General features: G+C 37.8%; 1 protein-coding gene and 1 pseudogene across 1 annotated transcript; one reads left to right on the forward strand and one right to left on the reverse strand.

Annotated features, from left to right (window-relative positions):
• Positions 1-7,238: 7,238 nt before the first annotated feature.
• LOC110195171 (olfactory receptor 52E2-like) lies at positions 7,239-17,071 on the forward strand. Its single transcript, XM_020967801.2, has 2 exons — positions 7,239-8,149; positions 17,053-17,071. The coding sequence occupies exons 1-2, from the start codon at positions 7,239-7,241 to the stop codon at positions 17,069-17,071; spliced, it is 930 nt and encodes a 309-aa protein (XP_020823460.2).
• A 322-nt stretch (positions 17,072-17,393) lies between these two features.
• LOC110195099 (olfactory receptor 52E4-like) lies at positions 17,394-18,386 on the reverse strand (annotated as a pseudogene).
• Between the last annotated feature and the right edge of the window lie 1,272 nt (positions 18,387-19,658).

Below are 19,658 nucleotides of genomic sequence, written 5' to 3' on the forward strand. Positions count from 1 at the left end.
AAATGGGGTACAGGAATTTATCCTGCCCTACAGGAAAATAGAAGGAGAAGGCAATAAGAGAAGTGGGGGAAAGACAGACGGGAGGGTAGACTAGGGGAAGGGGTATTCAGAATGCATACCATCTTGGGGTGGAGGGAGGAGTGAGATGGGGTGAAAATTTGGAACTCAAAATCTTGTGGAAGTGAATGTTGAAAACTAAAAATAAATAAAATCTGATCAAAAAATAAAAAAATATATATATTAAGAAAACCTGTCAGAGTAATTGACTGTATCAATGACAAAACAACACAAAAAACCCAGGCTGTCCCTCTAGACTAACTTCTAATCTAAGATGCCTTGTATCAGTTTTTGGGGAGAGGTAGAAGAATATGCTGGCATTCTAAGAAAATGCATATTCCTAAGAGGTAGTAAATTCCCTTTTATATGAGCCCTCTCAGTACAGTTTGACAATAGTTACCTTTTACATTTTTTTACGTTGGCAAAGTATTTTGCAAACACTATCTCAGTTGATGCTCACAATAATCCCACGAGATAAATATTATTATCCCCATTTTTAACTGAAAGAACTGAGGCTGAGAGAGGGTGTGTCATAACTAGGGTGTTACAGCTAATGAATATTTAAGGCTAGATTTGAAGACAAGTGTTTTATCTATCCACTGTATCACTTAGCTTCCTTTCTGACAATTTGCCAGGAATAGATGAAAGGGGATTCCTTTTAGGTACTGGCTTAACTAGGAGACTTCTCATTTTTTTTCCCCCTACCTGAGATACTGTAAATTATCATAGGAAATACATTGCAGACCACTTGTATTCACAATATGTCTCTCCACAGTCCATTAGGGAATCCATAATTTGAGTTTCTCTCATTTATTCCAAGATTCCAAGTCATAAAAATATCTATAAGAATATTTATGTTGAAAAAAAATCTCTTTTTGCTGGGTATCATTAAAAGCAGTGCAAAATTTCCCCACATCTAGCCTCCTTAAATTAATTTGGTTTCTAAATCAGAGTTCACTTATAGTATCTGTCCAGAATATATGATTCAAATGCTGACTTAATTGATTACCTATCCAACCATATGTTGTGGAATGGACAGTAGGTATTTTTCATAATTTTAGTTTTTTCCCCCTATTTGGATTGATAAGCCAGTATCTTTTGATTAATGATTTATCTTTTTGAGCTGACTGTACCACTTTGGGTCTTGAGAAGTCATTGCAACATCTTATACATGAAGCATCATCTGGAGCAACTCAGAATCTCAGGGAGCCCTTCTTCCATTTGTGTCTCACACAAAACACTGTCTATTACAGCAGTGAAATGAACTTATTTGCCTGCACTACTTCTTGTTTCATGTTTTACTGAATGTTAATAAATAAAGAGGTATTGAGTAAAATATTATCTAAAGTTGCATTAATCAAGGAACCCCATTAATCTTAACACTATCATGAATGAATAATTATTGGCTGAGAGCCCTCCAGTAATAGAGGGTCAGGATGCCCTTGCCCAAACAAGGAAAAACTAAACAAACTAGTAGGGGCTACTTTTTCATGGGTCCCACCAATTCTTTGTCCTAAGATGAATATCAATCTTCCCTTATTTCCTATTTGTTCCTTTCTTTAAAAAAAAATAGATAGTTGTCCACAATGTCCTATATTCTAAATCTTATTTCATCAACGAATGACTGAGGATAAGCCATTATGTAAGCTCACTCAGCTCCCACTTCAATTCTCTCCAAACGGTTTTCTGAATCATGGCCCTTCTGCCAAGAATCCCTCCCCAATTTTTTATAATTTCATTGGAAAAGAGCTAGGATTTCCTGGCTTAGAATTAGGCCCTATCTCAGCATTCCTCTGATAGTTCTCCAGAGGTACCATATGAGCAGAACATTGGTTACTGATACCTTCTTGAGGGAATTCTGTTCTTCCTCTTTCCCACAGGCCAGTCCCTAGGGAGAGTCAAAGTGAAAATCATTCGGTAGTTTCTGCAAAAACAGTATAAAGCTTTGTTCCTCCACTTACTCAGGTGGCAGCTCAAAGTGATATAAAGACAAATCTAACACAAGATTTCTTTCTGGTATCATTCTTGGTAAGTCGCCCATGTGCTTTTTGTTTCCTTTTATTTTCCTAATCCTGGCTGATTAATTTTATATCTTTTGATATTAAAAATTGAGTTGGGATCTTATATTATCTTCATTTTTCAAATATACTTCTACCTACTGCCCTACCCAGTAACTTATCTCTTTTAACATAGAATTTTAAAAGAAAGGGGAGAAAAGTAGTTCAATAAAATTAATCAGCACCTTGGTAGATTCTGATACTATATGAAATGTCTTATATTAATATACCTCCATTTCTGCAAAGAGTGGGGAGTTTATTTTCTCAATTCTTTACCCTAAAATTAGTTCTGAAACTGCCAGAGGTAGAGGTAAACATATATGGGAAAATTAATGTGGGGATGGGGGTGAGGAGGAAGAGAATAGGAGTTTAAGTATAGTCTGAGGAGTGAACAGTGGAAAAAGCAGGGACAAAAAAAGGTCTTTGGTCAAGAGAGAGGAGGGGCACTGAAGTTTTCATGTTTATTGAATGACAGCAGGAAATTGAAAATTCTGTTGCATTTGTTTTTTATTTAGCTCTTTGTGGACAAAATGTGAAATACTGAATAGGCTAATCTGCCATGGCCCCAGACTGGACATCCTGAACAAAGGTGGATACTATGAAAAGGCACATTAAAAAAATCTCAAAATAAAGAAAGTCTTCCTAATAGTTGTGGCTTTATGATGAAAGGACAAGGAGTTAGAAATGTCAAAGAAGGTATCCAATAGGTTCATTATCAATATATTTCTTCATATATGGATTCAGAGATAAAAAGAATCCTAGAAATCATGGAATCCAACCCTCTCATTTTCTTTTTTGAGTATGTGTAGGGAAGGCGAGGCAATTAGTGTTAAATGACTTGCTCAAGGTCACACAGCTAGTAAGTCTCAAGTGTCTGAGGTCAAATTTGAACTCAGGCCCTCCTGACTCCAAGGACAGTGTTCTGTCCACTGCATCACCTTGCTGCCTCTTTTTCATTTTCTACACAGAAGAATTTTGCCAAAGGGAGAGAAAATGACTTTTCCAAGTCACATAGGCAATAAGAAGTAGATCCAGGATTTTAACCCAGGCTCTCTACTTCCAAATGTATAAATCATTCTTCTAAAATATTTTGCCTTCATATGGAGAGAGGCATTGGATTATCAATTTGTCTTTTAATTTGTCAAATATGAGCATTGTTTTTATTTTTTCCCCAAAGGAAGAGATTAAACATTCTCTTCTATTGCAAGTGATTATTGACACAGACTGCAGAGAGTCTACAGACACAAATGGAATTGTGAAAGCAATTATTCCAATCTAATGCTCGATGGTTTATGCCAGTCAGTCAATAGCCATTTATTAAACACCTACTGGATGCCAAGCTCTGGGTATGCAAAAAAGACAAAAGATAAGCCCTATCCTGTAGGGGCTCATATACCAATGGGAGAGACAACAAAGTACAACTAAGCTGTACAGAGGATAAATAGACAATAAGTAACAGAGGGAAGGTACTAGAATTAAAGAGGGTTTGGGAAATATTTCTTGTAGAAGGTAGAAGTTTAGCTGGAACTTAAAAGAACCAAGGAAAACCAGGAGATATATATGGGGAAGAACAGAATTCCTGGCATAAGGGAGGGGCAGGCAGAAAAGAAAATGCCTGGAGTCAATAGGTGGAGTGTTTTATGTCTGTTTCCTCTGCCTTTCCTCCTTCCTGTTTCTTTGTCTCTCTGCCTTTCTTATGTCTCTCTTCCTTTCTACCTCATTCTTAATACTAATCTTTACTTTTTTGCTTTAGCCCTTCAACCTCTTTTAATGCCACCTGTGCCATCATCAAGCTGACATCATTCTATTTTGTCCACAAGAATTACAATGATAACTTTGTAAGTTATTTTCACTTTTTCTATGTGTCTATCCCTCCAATTTTCTCCTTACTCACATATCTCTTGTTTTTCTTTATTTATTTTGCCTCCAAATTTTATTAATTCCCTTCGAATACAGCTATGATTGAATGTTAAGATTTACCTGTTGTGTTTGGTGAAAGTTTCCCATTGAAGTTGTATAGCTCCATCACATTAACTGTCTTTTTCTTTGGTTTCTAACAGACACCATTTATACATACATTGGTTTTCTCTACACTCTTAACTCTTTATATTTCTTTCTATACTTAGAATGTGATCTGTCAAAGTCCTATTTCTTGTCCTCTTTCTTTTACTGGATTCTCCCTCTCCACCATTGTACCCTCTTTTTCTTTTTCTCTCCTTCTCTGGGCATGTCTCTGTATGGGTTCTGTTACTCTCTGTCTCTCATAGATGTCTTTATGCCTATATTTTCTCCTCTGACACTGCTGCCAAGCAGTGGCTTACATATTTTTGTTTTGTGTATCAAAGATTTTAAAGTCCTTTCCTTGGAGCACAAATCCTCTCTGACTACCAATGATACCTAGCTTCTCTCCATCAAGGGCAAAAGTGAGAGTAAAGCCTTGTTTGAGAAAGTAGAGAATCACCATTTCTTAGGAGCAGAGAGTTCTTCAGTGACTGTGTTGGTTTCATTTACCTCCATCATTATCTGGCCACATCCCTTGCCTTATTGTCTCAGCTATCGTTCAACTGCCATGTTTTTCACTCTGGGAATGGAAGTAGCAATGACAACAGTAACTAGTGTGAATATCTTGGTTTCTCTGACTCTTCTCATGCTTTCTGCATATTCATTACCATCTCCCGTGATCACTTCAGTTCTACACTATCAGGTCTTCCTCCTCTCTTAAAATGCCAACTCCTCTCTTTCCATCTAGAATGGGAAGGAATAAGTTGTTTGATTTTCATTACTCCCTTGGGGATTGAGTAGGGGAGCATTGAAAATTTCTGTATGTCAAAAGACATTGTCTCGAGTACCCTGAAACACATGTAAGAAAGAATACATTGTGAGAGAGAGAGAGAGAGAGAGAGAGAGAGAGAGAGAGAGAGAGAGACAGAGAGAGGAGAGAGAGAGAGATGGGGGTGGGGAGATGGGGTGGTGGGAATGCATAATAACTATGTCCGTGTATTTTCAGGGGAATCTTAAAAAGGAGTAGATTTTTTTTATTTGCCATACAGTAGCCAGAAATCAGTTACAGAATGTCTCTGCATGCTCCAAAGCCTGTGTGGGGATTGCATCTGTCAAGCATACTGCCTATTCTTGAGAAAACTAGGCTCACTGGTCACTTTTCTCATTACCTTGTGATTACCTACTCACTACTTGTAGATCTCCAATGATGAGAAATCATTAATAATCAAAGAAGTCCATTTCACCTTTAGACAGCTCAAATTTGGGGAACTTGTGTTTACTTGTTTACAGTGAAGAGAAATCCATCTACATTTAGCATTAACTGCTCCTACTTCTATTATCTGAGGCACTATAGTTAAACCCTTTTCTACATGACAGCTCTTAATATATTTGACTACTGCCTTCATATATCATCTAATTCTCATCTTCTTAGCGACAAATGTCAACAATTTCTTCAACACACGCATTTTGACTGGTTCAAGTCATCTCAAAATCCTTTTCTGCTATAAGAACAATGTATTTTAAATATTATTTATAAAATAAGATAACAAGGATTGAACAAAATAACACAATGTGAGTAAAACCTCTCTCATTCTTTGCTCTAGGTTTCTGAACTCTGGCTTTGGCTACTCCTACATGGAGAGACAGAAACTTAGGGGAGTGGAATTCCCTTTGGGAAAGGTAATTTTTACAAATATATCTAAATTTAAGAGTCTTGCTGACTTCTGATTTTTGAAGGGATTTGTGGGGAAAAGATGATAAAACCGTAGAAACTTCCAGAGAAATAATTTACCTTGTCTTGCCACAGAGAAATAGGTGGCATGTTTGAGGTATTAGAGCTATGTGACCTGGCACAAGGTGTCCTTTCTCCCCATATCTTATACCCCTGGAACACTTGTGGGTTGCTTTTTCAGATGGATGATTTAATGGGAAGCTAAGGAAGCACCACTCTTCCCCCCCCCATCCAAAACCACTGGCCATCATGATCATGTGGTACAGAAAAACATATTAGTTTCATCCGGTGCTAATGTAGGCAACTGAAACTGTTGGGTACTCAGTAACATGTATTGATGGCTGAATTGAATGGAGTTTTCTGAATGTCCCAGGGAAATTTTCTGCATCTTATTGTTCAACATTTTTATCAGGAGTTGGAGAAAGTAAGTCTAGCTGGTTTATCTAACTAAGAAGTGAGATTTGAATTTGAGAGAATAGTTAGCACAGGGGATAGCAGTCAAGTTCCAAAAAGAATCCAGTATGGTAGAATGAGAAACTAAATCTAATATGATAAAATTAAATATGGAAAAACATAAAGTTTCATGTTTGTGTTCAAATCAATAATACAGGTAGATGAGGAATATAAGAATGGAAAATACTCATTTTTTTTTACTAGACTGAGTTCATTATGAGTTAGAACGTACATGAGTACCAAAGCTGATATGAAACTAAAGAAAAAAAAATAACAGAAGTATAACGTGCAAAATTAAGTAGGTGATACTTTTCTTGTTCTCTACTGTGATCAAACACAATTTGTAATGTTGTGTTCAAGTTTAGGAGTCAAATCTAAGAATGGACATTGAACTTGTGTTGACATTGACAAGCTGGAGCATTTTCGGGGATGTTGAGGGAAACTGAAGTCTTTTTAAGGTAGGATGAAGAAACAAGCTATTTTGTTTAGAAAAGAGAAGACTTGGGGAAATCATGATAACTACATAAGAAGAATGTTGAAATGGGCAGAAACAGGCACAGATGGTGGAATTTCAAGATTTGAAAAACTGGGTTCAATTAATATATCAGCTTCCCAAGAATTAGGCCTCTCTGAAAAAGGGATGGTCTAACTTGGGAGGTAGTGAGTTCCTGGTCCCTCTGGGACTTCACCTAGAGGCAAGATGACTACTTCTCAAGGATATTATTGAGCAGATTTCTGTTCAGATAAGGGTTTGATGAGATAATCTTGGAGGTTACTTCATGTTCTGAGAACATGTGATACTAAAGGTGTTTAAATCATTCCTTTATCTTTCTAGGAATTCAGACACAGTAAGTCATAATATTTGGATCCTTTCCAGTGTTTGAAATCCCATCTGCAATGACTATAGCCATCATCAACTAAAAAAAAAAAAAAGGGGGATGCCCAGTTCCAATGACACTCAATTCCACCCCCCCTTTTTCCTATTATTGGGTATCCCTGGACTAGAAACTGTTCACATCTGGATTGGCTTCCCTTTCTGTGTTGTGTATCTTATTGCCCTCTTGGGAAACATTACTATATTATTTGTGATCCAGACTGAGAAGACACTTCACCAGCCCATGTTTTATTTTCTAGGCATGTTGGCCACTATTGACCAAGGCCTATCCACAACCACAATTCCCAAGATGCTGGGAATCTTTTGGTTCAGATTGAGGGAGATCAGTTTTGGGGCCTGTCTCACACAGATGTTTTTTATCCATCTGCTGACTGCAATGGAGTCAGCTGTGTTATCATCTATGGCCTATGATCGCTACGTGGCAATCTGCAATCCTTTGCATTACAGCACTGTCCTCACCAACAGGGTGGTGGCCATGATGGGTGTTGGGGTAGTGCTGAGATCATTCTTTACAGTGGTTCCCTTTGTGTTCCTGATTCTTCGACTGCCTTTCTGTGGAAACCATGTCATTCCTCATACCTATTGTGAACATATGGGCATTGCCCGACTGGCCTGTACAAGCATCAGAGTCAACATGATCTATGGCCTATGTGCTATAGGAACTCTGATATTTGACATTATAGCTATTGCTGTATCCTATATTCTGATTCTCCAAGCTGTCTTTCACCTCCCCTCCCAAGATGCCCGACTAAAAGCCCTGAGCACCTGTGGCTCTCATGTCTGTGTTATCCTGGCCTTTTATACCCCAGCCTTATTCTCCTTCATGACTCATCGCTTTGGCCAGAATGTTCCTCGCTATATCCATATCCTCCTGGCCAATCTGTATGTTGTTGTCCCACCCATGCTCAACCCTGTTATTTATGGAGTTAGAACCAAGCAGATCTGGGAGAAAGTGTTAAAGATGTTCTTCAAAAAATAAATCATAGAGTTAGAACTCCAATTTTTTCCACTTCTCTCCATTACATATAATGTTTGCTCTTTATTTTAGATAGATACTATTTATCATTTTAAGGAAAACTCCATTTATTCTTATGATTTCTAGTGTTTTTTTAACAACAATAGTGACTCATTAATTTTGTCGCAAGCTTTTTCACAAGAAATCATTGCTGCTTTTATTTATTAGTTAATTTTTTTTTTTTATTTATTTTTGTTAAGCTCTCCTTTTCTGAGGCTCTCTCTTTTTTTTTTTTTGTAAGCTCTCCATTTATAGGCATAATTATAAGCACTTCACTTGAATTCAGAAGTCAACTTTAGAAGTATAGGATTATGGAACAACCATGAGACAACGATAGTTATTCAGTAATAAAAGAGACTACAAATGAAACTGAGGCAGAAGTATCTAAAGGAGGACAAATTATTGGAATTGACTAGAATGTGAGAGTACTGGAATCCTTAAGAATTAAATGAAGACTTATAGGGATGTTATTTGGGAGAAAAGAAAGCTTAAGGGGAACAAAATAATACATCACAAAATTATAGAAGCTCAGATTAGGAAGAGAACCCTCTGTAACAATACTAACAAACAGCTATCATCTAATAGCACAGGGTGGTACAATTATGGTGTGGAACAGATAGCTCTACTCAGTCTTTTACTCTTTCACCTATTTTAAAATATTAAGCACTCTTTTGACATGAAATCTTTTCTCTTTGATTTTTTATTATTTATTTAATTTTAGCTTTTTTTAATTTGAAATTACAAATTCTCTCCTTCCCTCTTCACCCTCCCATACACACTGAGAAGGCAAGTAATATAATATCATTAATACATGTGAAATCATGAAAAAAAAATTTCCATATTAGCCATATCACAAAAATAAATAAATAAATAAAGTGAGAAAACTACTATATTTTTGACGCAGACTTACTCAGTTCTTTCTCTGGAGGTGGATAGCATTTTTCATCATGAGTCTTTTGGGATGTTCTTGCATAATTGTATTGATCAGAATGGCTAAGTCTTTCAAAGTTGATTACCATTGCAATATTGCCTCCAACAATGACAGCAGTAGCTAGTGTGGCTTTGTTGGATTCTCTGACTGTTCTCATGTTCATGTTCATTACCATCTCCCATGATCACTTCAGCTCTACACTATGAGGTCTACCTCCTCTTTTAAGATGCCTCCCCTTACTTCCATAGGGAATGGGAAGGAATAAGTCGTTAGATTTTCATTATTCTCTTAGGGATTGAGTAGGGGAACATTGGAAATTTTTGTCTGCCAGAAGACTTTGTTTCCAGTGCCCTGAAACATGTGTAAGAAAGAACACACTTTTTTTAAGAGTAGGGGTGGTAGGAATGCATAATAACTATGTTTATGTATTTGCAGGGAAATCTTAGAAAAGGAGATTTTTTTTTTGTTTGCACAGAATAGCCAGAAATCAATTACAGAATGTCTCTTCATGCTCCAAAGCCCGAATGGAGGGGGGGGGGGGAGAAGGGCGGAGCCAAGATGACAGAGTGAAAGCAGTGACTTGCTTGAGCTCTCCTCCAAACCCCTCCAAATACTCATAAAAATGGCTCTACATAAATTCCAAAGCAGCAGAACCCACAAAAAGACAGAGTGAAACAAATTTCCAGCCCAAGACAACCTGGATGATTGATCAGAAAGGTGTATCGCGCGGGGCTGGGAGCGCAGCGGGGGCGCCCAGGCTGCAGCAAACCTGGAGCAAGCCTCAGAGGACAGAATCATGGGCAGCTGTGGAGGTTTCCAGACTCTTCAATCCACGAATGCCAAAGACAACTTAGAAGGTCAGTGGGAAAAGTCTGTTTCTGTCGATGCTGAGACAGGAAGGTAGGGTTTCTGCTCCATTCCCCAAGAGCATGGCCCTGGAGGGGCAGCTGCTTCCCGAGCTTCCCGCCCACAGACTGAGGGGGAATCCAGTGGCTGATCAGAGAGGGACTGCAGGGATCTCTTTGCCAGTGCTGAGGCAGGAATCTCTTGCTTTGCCCGTGTGTGGATCTGGGTCACAGTTCTGGGCGGCAGTGCTGGGGTGAGGAGAGCGCTGGCATGGTAGAGCTTGGAGTGTCTGTGCAGAGGAACCCTTCCTCACAGTTACAGGAAAGAAAGGAATACTTGTGGTCACAGGCCAGGAAAGGAGTAAACACCTCACCCCTTATCATACCACCTTGGAAGAACTGAAAATTTACAGGTCCCTACAAGTATCTCTGAAAACAGCTATACAAACCCCTGAAGCTTGGGACAACACATTCTACACATTGGAAGCAGACTTTACCTTAACAAAGAGTTTAAAACTCAAGTAATTGGCTGGGATCATGAGCAAGCAGTGCAAAAAGAGTCAGACATATATTATCTTACTTTGGTGAAAAGAAGATCAAAATATACAACCAGAAGAAGACAACAAAGTCAAAGCTCCTACATCCAAAGCCTCCAAGAAAAATATGAATCAGTCCCAGGCCTTGGAAGAGCTCAAAAGGGATTTTGAGAAGCAAAGTAAGGGAAGTAGAGGAAAAACTGGGAAGAGAAATGAGAGTGATGCAAGAAAATCATGAAAAACAAGTCAACAGCTTGCTAAAGGAGACCCAAAAAAATACTGAAGAAAATAACACCTTAAAAAATAGCCTAACCCAAATGGCAAAAGAGGTCCAAAAAGCCAATGAGGAGAAGAATGCCCTAAAAAGAAAAATTGGCCAAATGGAAAAGGAAGTCCAAAAGATTACTGAAGAAAATACTTCCTTAAAAATTAGAATAGAGCAATTGGAAGATAGTGACTTTATGAGAAATCAAGACACTGTAACAAATCCAAAAAAAATGAAAAATTAGAAAACAATGTGAAATATCTCATTGGAAAAACAACTGACCTGGAAAATAGATCCAGGAGAGAGAATTGAAAAATTATTGGACTATCTGAAAGCCATGATCAAAAAAAGAGCCTAGACATCATCTTTCAAGAAATTATCAAGGAAAACTGCCCTGATTTTAGAACCAGAGGGCAAAATAGAAATTGAAAGAATCCACAGATCTCCTCCTGAAAGAGATCCCCAAAGGAAAACTCCTAGGAATATTGTAGCCAAATTCCAGAGTTCCCAGGTCAAGGAGAAAATATTACAAGCTGCCAGAAGGAAACAATTCAAGTACTGTGGAAACACAATCAGGATAACACAAGATTTAGCAGCTTCTACATTAAAGGACCACAGGGCATGGAATATAATATTCCAGAGGGCAAAGGAGATAGGATTACAACCAAGAATCACCTACCCAGCAAAACTGAGTATAATCCTTCAGGGGAAAAAATGGTCATTCAGTGAAATAGAGGACTTTCAAGCATTCTTGATGAAAAGACCAGAGCTGAATAGAAAATTTGACTTTCAAATACAGGACTCAGTGGAACATGAAGAGGTAAACAGGAAAGAGAAATCATAAGAGACTTATTAAGATTGAACTGTTTACATTCCTGCATGGAAAGATGATATTTATAACTCATGAGACCTTTGTCAGTATTAGGGTAGTTGGAGGGAAAAAAATTATATGTATGTATAGTAGATAGATAGATAGAGGGCACAGGGTGAGTTGAAGATTAAGGGGTCATATCTGGAGAATAAAATTAAGGGATGAGAGAGGATTATACTCAGAAGAAGAAAGGGAGAGGTAGAATGGGGTAAATTATCTCACAAAAAAAAAACAGAAAAGAAAAGTCTTTTACAGTGGAGGGGACTCGGGGGAAGGTGAGAGGGAATGAGTGAATCTTATTCTCATAGGATTTGGCTTAAGGAGGGAATAACATACACATTCAATTGGGTATGGAAATCTGTCTTACCCTACAGGAAAATAGGGGGAGAAGGGGACAAGAGAGCAGGGATGATAGAGAGGAGGGCAGATTGGGAAAGAGGGGTAATCAGAAGTAAATACTTCTGAGGAGGGACAGGGTCAAAAGAAAGAATAGAATAAATGGGAGGGCAGGATAGGATTAAGGGAAATAGAGTTAGTTTTTCACAACATGTCTACTATGGAAGTGTTTTGCATAACTGCACATGTACAACCTATATTGAGTTGCTTGCCTTTTCAATGAGGGTGGGTGGGGAGGGAGGAAGAGAGAAAATTTGAAACCTAAAGTTTTAAAAACATATGTTTAAAAAAATGTTTTCACATGCTACTGGAAAATAAGAAATACAGGAAATGGGGTACAGAAGTCTATCCTGACCTACAGGAAAATAGAAGGGGAAGGGGATAAGAGAAGGGGAGAGAGATAGAAGAGAGGACAGACTAGGGGAAGGGATATTGAGAATGCATGCCATCTTGGGTGGGGGGAGGGGGAGATGGGTGAAAATTTGGAATTCAAAAACTTGTGGGAGGGAATGTTGAAAACTAAAAATAAATAAATTTATATTAAAAAAAGGAAAGAAAAACAAAGCCCGTATGGGGATTGCATCAGTCAAGCATGATGCATATTATTGAAAAAATTCGGCTCACTGGCCACTCCTCTCATTACCTTGTGATCACCCACTTACTACTTGCAGATCTCCAATGATGAGAAATCATTAATAATAAAAGAAGCCTATTTTACCTTTCAACAACTCAAATTTTGAGGAACTTGTGTTTTCTTGTTTACAATGAAGAGAAATCCATCTACATTTAGCTTTGACTGCTCCTACTTCTCTGAGGCGCTGTAGCCAAACCCTTTTCTGCATGACAGCCCAACTTGACCACTGCCTTCATATATCATCTAATTCTTATCTTCTTAGGGTCAAATGTAGATAATTCCTTCAACAGATACTCATTGTGACTGATTCAAGGGTTCAAGTATAGAGGAAACATAGAAGGAGGACAAGCAAGTGAAATTTAGGTAAAGGACATTGATGGTAACAGGTCATGCCAGACTAAACACATTATTTTTTAGTAAGGGGCACTAGATTAGTCAGTCATGGGCATGCTGTAAATTTTGAGAAAATATTTGAAAAAGTATATTGTGCTATTCTTGTGCAAATGATTGAGATAACTTAGCGACATAATAGGATAGTTAGGTTGCTTTGAAACTGGCTGAAAGACCAGTATTCATTTTATTGCACAATGTCTATTTGTGGCAATGACAGGGACCAGAGATTAACTCTATGTTCATTAATCCTTTTAACACAACTGGATAGAAGCAAAGATGGTATCTTTATCAGATTTACAGGTGACACAAAGTTTAGAGGGAGAGCTAATACAATCAATGACAGTGAGTATCCAAAAAGAGACTTGAGTACTTAGCTAAATTTAATAAGATGAAATTCCATTGGGATAAATGTTAAAGTCTTACTCTTCACTTCAAAAAATGTACTTTGTGAGGAGAAGATGGGGGAGGCATAGTTAGATAGCACTGTGTCTGAAAAAAGTTTGGATATTTTACTGGATTCCAAGCTCAATTTGAGCTGTCAGTCCTCATATGGCACACTCTTCAGACCTTTCACCATATTCATTACGTACTTCTGCATGTGCTTTAGCTTGTTAATGTGTTTCCTACAATAGCCTCAGAAGCAAATATCATTCTACAGATGGGATGTAATTAGGATAGAGCATAAAGGAACTTTCTCCCTGACTGTGAACACTGTGTGCTTGTTAATGCAGTTCATAATAGGATTAGGTCTTTTGACTACCATGTAACAGTATTGACTCAGATTGAAGTTGCAATCCATTAAAACCCCTAGATCTTTTTCACAAGAATTATTGTGAGTACCTGAAAACTAGGATTAAAAAAAAAGAACCTCAACATCATCTTTTAAGAAATTATTGAGGAAAACTTCCATGATATTCTAGAACCAGAGATAAAATAAAACTTGAAAGAATCCACCGATCACCGCCTGAAAGAGATACCAAAATGAAAACCCCTAGCAATATTATAGCCAAATTCCACAGTTTCCAGGTCAAGGAAAAAATATTGCAAGCATCCAGAAAGAAACAATTCAAGTATTGTGGAAACACAATCTGGGTAACACAAGTTTTAGCAGCTTCTACATTAAGGGATTGGAGGGCTTGGAATATGATATTCTGGAGATCAAAGGAACTATTATTAAAACTAAGACCCATCTACCCAGCAAAACTGAGTATAATGCTTCAAGGGGAAAAATGGATATTCAGTGAAATAGAAGGCTTTCAAGACTTCTTGATGAAAAGACCAGAGCTGAGTAGAAAATTTCACTTTCAAATACAAGACTTAAGAGAAGCATGAAAAGGTAAACAGGAAAGAGAAATTTTAAGGGGTGAGAGGATTATACTGGGAAAAGGAGAAAGGGAGAGTGTAGAATGGTTTAAATTTTCTCACATACAAGAGGCAAGAAAAAGCTTTTACAATGGAGGGGAAGTGGGTGGAGGTGACCCTTTTAATGTGTTAATTATCTATGCCATCCTTCCAGTTATTTGCAGATATGAAAAGTACGCCATCCATACCTTTATGCAAATCATTGTTTAAAATGTAAACAATAAAGGACCAAACACTGATGCTTGGGCCGCTCCACTAAAAAAAAAAATAGTAATAATTTTGCTTATTAATGGCTATTCTTTGAATGCAGTCATTCAACCCCTTCCAAATCTGTCTAAATATTCTATCATCTAGTCTATACCTTTCCATAAAATTCATGAGTGGCATGAAAGGTTTTACAATTTTTTGCTGAATCTTGGTGAACTATATCTGTAGCATTTTCCTGTGATAAAAATTAAATGTGGTTCATGAAGGAATATCTGTTACTGATAAAGTCCTACTGACTTCTAAATGTCATCAATTCCCTGTCACAAAGTATATGCCCAGTTCTCCTGTTCTCCTGGATAAACACCCCAGATCTTCCACCTATGGCAAGGTCTGATCAAGGTCTTGATTGTCATCACCTAGACAAATTACTCTTTGTCAACATTCTTTTTAACATTGCATTATTGAATGCACATGAATAGGGGCACAGCTGGGACCTTGATGGTTTTGGAGGCAGAAGAACTTAATTTGAATCCCATCTCCTCTACTTTTTGCATGAAAAGATGGATTATTGAATGTTGAAAAGGCTTTAGTTAGGTTAAGTACTTGGGTAAAAGACAAAAATAAAAAAGCAACACAGTCTTTTCCCTAGAAAGACTTCCATTCTGCTAAGGCAAAAAAATACATATAGGAGAGTGGTAGCCAAGGAAGGATGTATTATTTTGGTTTAAAAAGTCACGTGAATGATGAGTACCACCTTAGGCAGTCAAATTGATTAACTTTTTTTTTCCACTAGCAAGAGTACTATTGATTTGATTACACTTGCAGACCCACGGGGAGGGCTAGGGAAAGAATGTATCCTGGTTAGATAACACAAAAATGGCATGAGAAGAATAAAAGAAAAGAGAGAATTGGGGCTGGCTAAACAGCACACCATGGGAAATACCAATCAGGACAGAGCCCCAAAAAACAAGAGTTCCAGGGTAGGAGCTGAGGTTGTGTCCTGCAATATGGCTTCTATATGTACAACTGTCCAGAGGGCACAACAAGAGGCAGAGCTGATGGCAAGAATATTGCTTAGGAAGGAATCTTGGGCCTTGGTCAATTTGAATCCTTTCTCTGGGTCTCACTGACTTTATTTTGTAATCCAAAGGAGTTCTTGGTTCCAAAGAATAGAAGTTGAAATACACATTACCTCTCTAGGCAGAAATGTGGGGGACTAAATGTACAAAGTATTGCATACATTGTTTAATGTCAGCTCTGGGTTCACTGTACCAACTCCAACTCTCATTGACAGATTGGGTCCCCAGAGTTTGGCTCTATATACCTCCACACCATTTTCTAGAGGTTACCCTGAAGATCTGGGAGTGATTTCAAGAGCCCCCATCTGGTGCATTTCCCCTTTTTCAGTTGTTGATATCTCCCTAATATTATGTAACCAACTACATAGCATCAATTCCCAGTCGCAAAAGATCATTGACTAAGATAGAAGAACAAAAACTTTTCACACTCTCCTTTATCACCCTAACCCCACAGGACCAGGGATTAAAGCTATTATAAAATATTCCTGCCATCAAGTTCATTTCTGGGTGAGTTCTAGTCAATGGATGATTCACTCTCTTCCTTGAAGCAATAGTGTGTCAGCTCCTGGACTGGCTCTCATCGGACTTGGTGACTGCTGCTATGAGTTCCAGTAGATGAGGGAACCTTTAAAGAATCTTCTGAGTTTGCAAAGTTCTTAAAGATAAAACCTGTTTCACTCTATCTAGTATACTTATTCACCTGAGATCAGGCAAAATGGCATAAACAAAAGAAGCAGTGGCAACATGTATTCACAGATACATCGTAGTTGGTTGTGGAGATATAACAATGGGTAATAGGTAGAAGTTTACACCTGCTTCCAAAACTGATAATTATCTCTTCCATTCTTCTTCCCTAAGTTTTCAGCAATTCTTGCCTCCCTCCACATCAAGGAAGAAGAGTCATCAGTTCAAGACTTTTATATGCACACACGGTATTTAAAATTTTATTTTTTTTCATCATTTTCTTATTTTTAGACAACCAACAAAATGATAAACCAATGAGTGATTAGTAATTTTTTTTAAATTTCTGAGGTGTAAATGCTCACACTGACCATTTAATAATCATCTTTCTGGGGTTAGTTTGAGCTTGTTCCAGCACATCCTACCCCAATGAGAGTGCCGTAAGTGCATTGAAACTGAGGGTGTTACATCATAGAAATGTAGTCCTATTTCTTCTTAATTACCTGCAGAAGAAACAGTCCAAACCTTGAGTGTCCCAACTTATTCCATCCCTTTGGGATCTCCTCACAACTTAATTTCTCTGCTCCATCTCCCATCTCTGCACCTTTGCAATGAGTGTGTCATGTGTATAGATCATGTTAGCGTCCTACTTTTCCGTTAAGACACAGTTCGCTACCATCTTCTGCCAGAATTCTCTTATGATCCCTAATTGACAGTGATGTCCTTCCCAAAGTACCTTGTATTTAACTACTTTGTGCATATTTATATTTATTCACTTTGTATTTTGTTGAATACCACATTAGAATATAAACTCCCTGAGAAAAAAAAGTTTCATCCTTTTTATTTACAAATACAAATTACAATGAAAATTATGCCTAGCCCATAATAGGCATCTAATACATATATGCTGATTGATCGTTTATATGCACAGGTTAGCAGTAAGTATGGATGTCAAACTATTAGCAATTGCAGGTTCAAGTTTCTCAGGTGGTCTTAGTTTTGAATAGAAGCACAACCCGGTCCCAGATCTGTTTGGTTCTGACCCCATAGATGATGGGGTTAAGCATGGGAGGCACCAGCAGGTACACGTTGGCCAAGAGAATATGAGTGTGATGGGGGATCTGCTGACTAAATCGATGGGTAAGGAAAGATAAAAGGGCAGGGATATAGAAAGTAAGGACAACACAGACATGGGAGCCACAGGTGCTGAGGGTTTTAAAGCATGCATCTTTGGAGAATAGGCTGAAGACTACCATGAGAATCTGCATGTAGGACAGAGAGATGCATGTTACATCTGTGCCCAAAATCAGGATGATGACAGCCAAGCCATAGAGGCTGTTGATAGAGATATCAGCACAAGCCAATTTCTCTACAGCCATCTACTCACAGTAAGTGTGTGGGATAACATTGGTCTGGCAGTATGGCCACTTCCTCACTAGGAAGGGATGGGGAGTTAAGAGTATTAAGCCGCTTAGAAGTACCATCATGCCCACCCAGGCTACCACAGGGTTGGTGAGTATAGATGGGGAGTATAGGGTTACAGATGGCCACATATCAGTCCAATACCATGGCACCAGGAGCCCAGACTCTACTCCAGAGAAAGCATGAATGAAGAACATCTGAGTGAGGCAGGCATGCAAGTTGATCTCATGGTCACTAAACCAAAAGAGTCCAAGCATCTTAGGCAGAGTTGATGTTGAGAGAATAAGGTCAGTGATGGCCAGCATTGAGAGGATGTAGAACATGGGCTTATGAAGAGAAGAATCTCTTTTGATAATGAAGAGGATCCTCACATTTCCTAAAAGGGCAATAGCATAAATGGAGCAGAAGGGGATGGAGATCCAGATATGTAAGGCCTTTAGTCCAGGGATACACAGAAGGATGAATGTACTGGGATTGATGAACCCAGTAGAGTTAAAGTCAAAAATTGTAGGCACACTGGTTATGTATGGATTCTGTTTATTTCTGTGTCTCATACTTGGTCTGTGCAGATCAATGTGAAACTTGGTATGAATACCACATGCAACATCTGGAAGAGAGAATTCCTTATATTAAACTAACCACTGGGATGTTCATCGTCTCTTAATTATATTGTCCTTTGATCTCATGTGTGAAGAATAGAAATTACTGAATTACTGCCAGTTTCCCAACAAATATCTTCTACTCTAAGCATGTTAGTGTTCAGATGGATAAGGCAACAATACATTCTTCTCACAATGTTGACAGTTATTCAGTAACAATAGATTCTACCCATCTGAGAGCATATATCCCAATCTTGTTTAAAATATGAAAACACAACATATATTTATCAGATGCCTGCTGTGCACAAAGTCCTTTGCTAGGTCCTAGAAGATATAAATTCTATGTTATTTCTACCTTCTTACATTTCCTTACTAATTTAGACGCAAATAGATAACTATAATATTGTATTACATGATAAATATAATGGATAGCTACGAAATACAGTCAATGATATTCACTTTTGAATTGCATTCAGTTTGGCTGAAATTTAAAATGAATATGTCAGAAAAAATATTTACTCAATTAGTAAGGCAGGATAATGTTATGCTGTGGAGAATCTGAAATACTAAGTATTGGAGTGTGAAATTTACTTAATTGGCCAAAAGAAAAACTAGATTTTGTATAAAAAGACAAGATCAAACAAAGATCTTGACTACATATGCATTCCCTGTACTGATAAAGGTAAAGGGTGAAGTGCTAACAAACAAGTCTTTGTACACTAATGTGTCTTCATAACCCTCCAAATCCATAGCTCCCTGATGAATTCAAGAATTCAATTGTACAAGCCTATTGAACATCTTCTGTGTGTTAAATGTTGTACAAGATGCAGAGTATGTAATTATAGATGAACTAAAGTGCCTTCATTGATGGAACTAAAACATCTGATGGGGGGCAAAAGATATCTATAACCATATGTGTTGTGAAGCAGAAGATGATATAGCCAATGGAATCAGTGAGGTAGTGTATCAAAAAGAGTTTGAGAATTGAGAGATCGCTTCCATTTTGGGCAGAGGGTAGAGAAAGAATGGAATGAGTGGAAAAAAAAATTTCACTAAAGCTTGAACACCTAAGTTGGCCACCCTAGACACAGAAAATGACTTCGATGGATAGATGATGGAGACTGTTCTAAGTACAGTGGATAGCATTAGCATAGACACAGAAATAAAACAAAGGAGAGCAAATAATCCTGTAAAAATATAGAAAATTTAAAGCAGAGTTATATGTGA

The sequence above is a fragment of the Phascolarctos cinereus genome, unplaced genomic scaffold (assembly GCF_003287225.1).
Source record: "Phascolarctos cinereus isolate Bilbo 61053 unplaced genomic scaffold, phaCin_HiC Scaffold_726;HRSCAF=1367, whole genome shotgun sequence".
NCBI lineage: Eukaryota > Metazoa > Chordata > Mammalia > Diprotodontia > Phascolarctidae > Phascolarctos > Phascolarctos cinereus.

Excerpts from the sequence above, each read along its gene's own strand:
- LOC110195171 (XM_020967801.2), top strand. The coding sequence starts at position 7,239 with ATGCCCAGTTCCAATGACACTCAATTCCACCCCCCCTTTTTCCTATTA.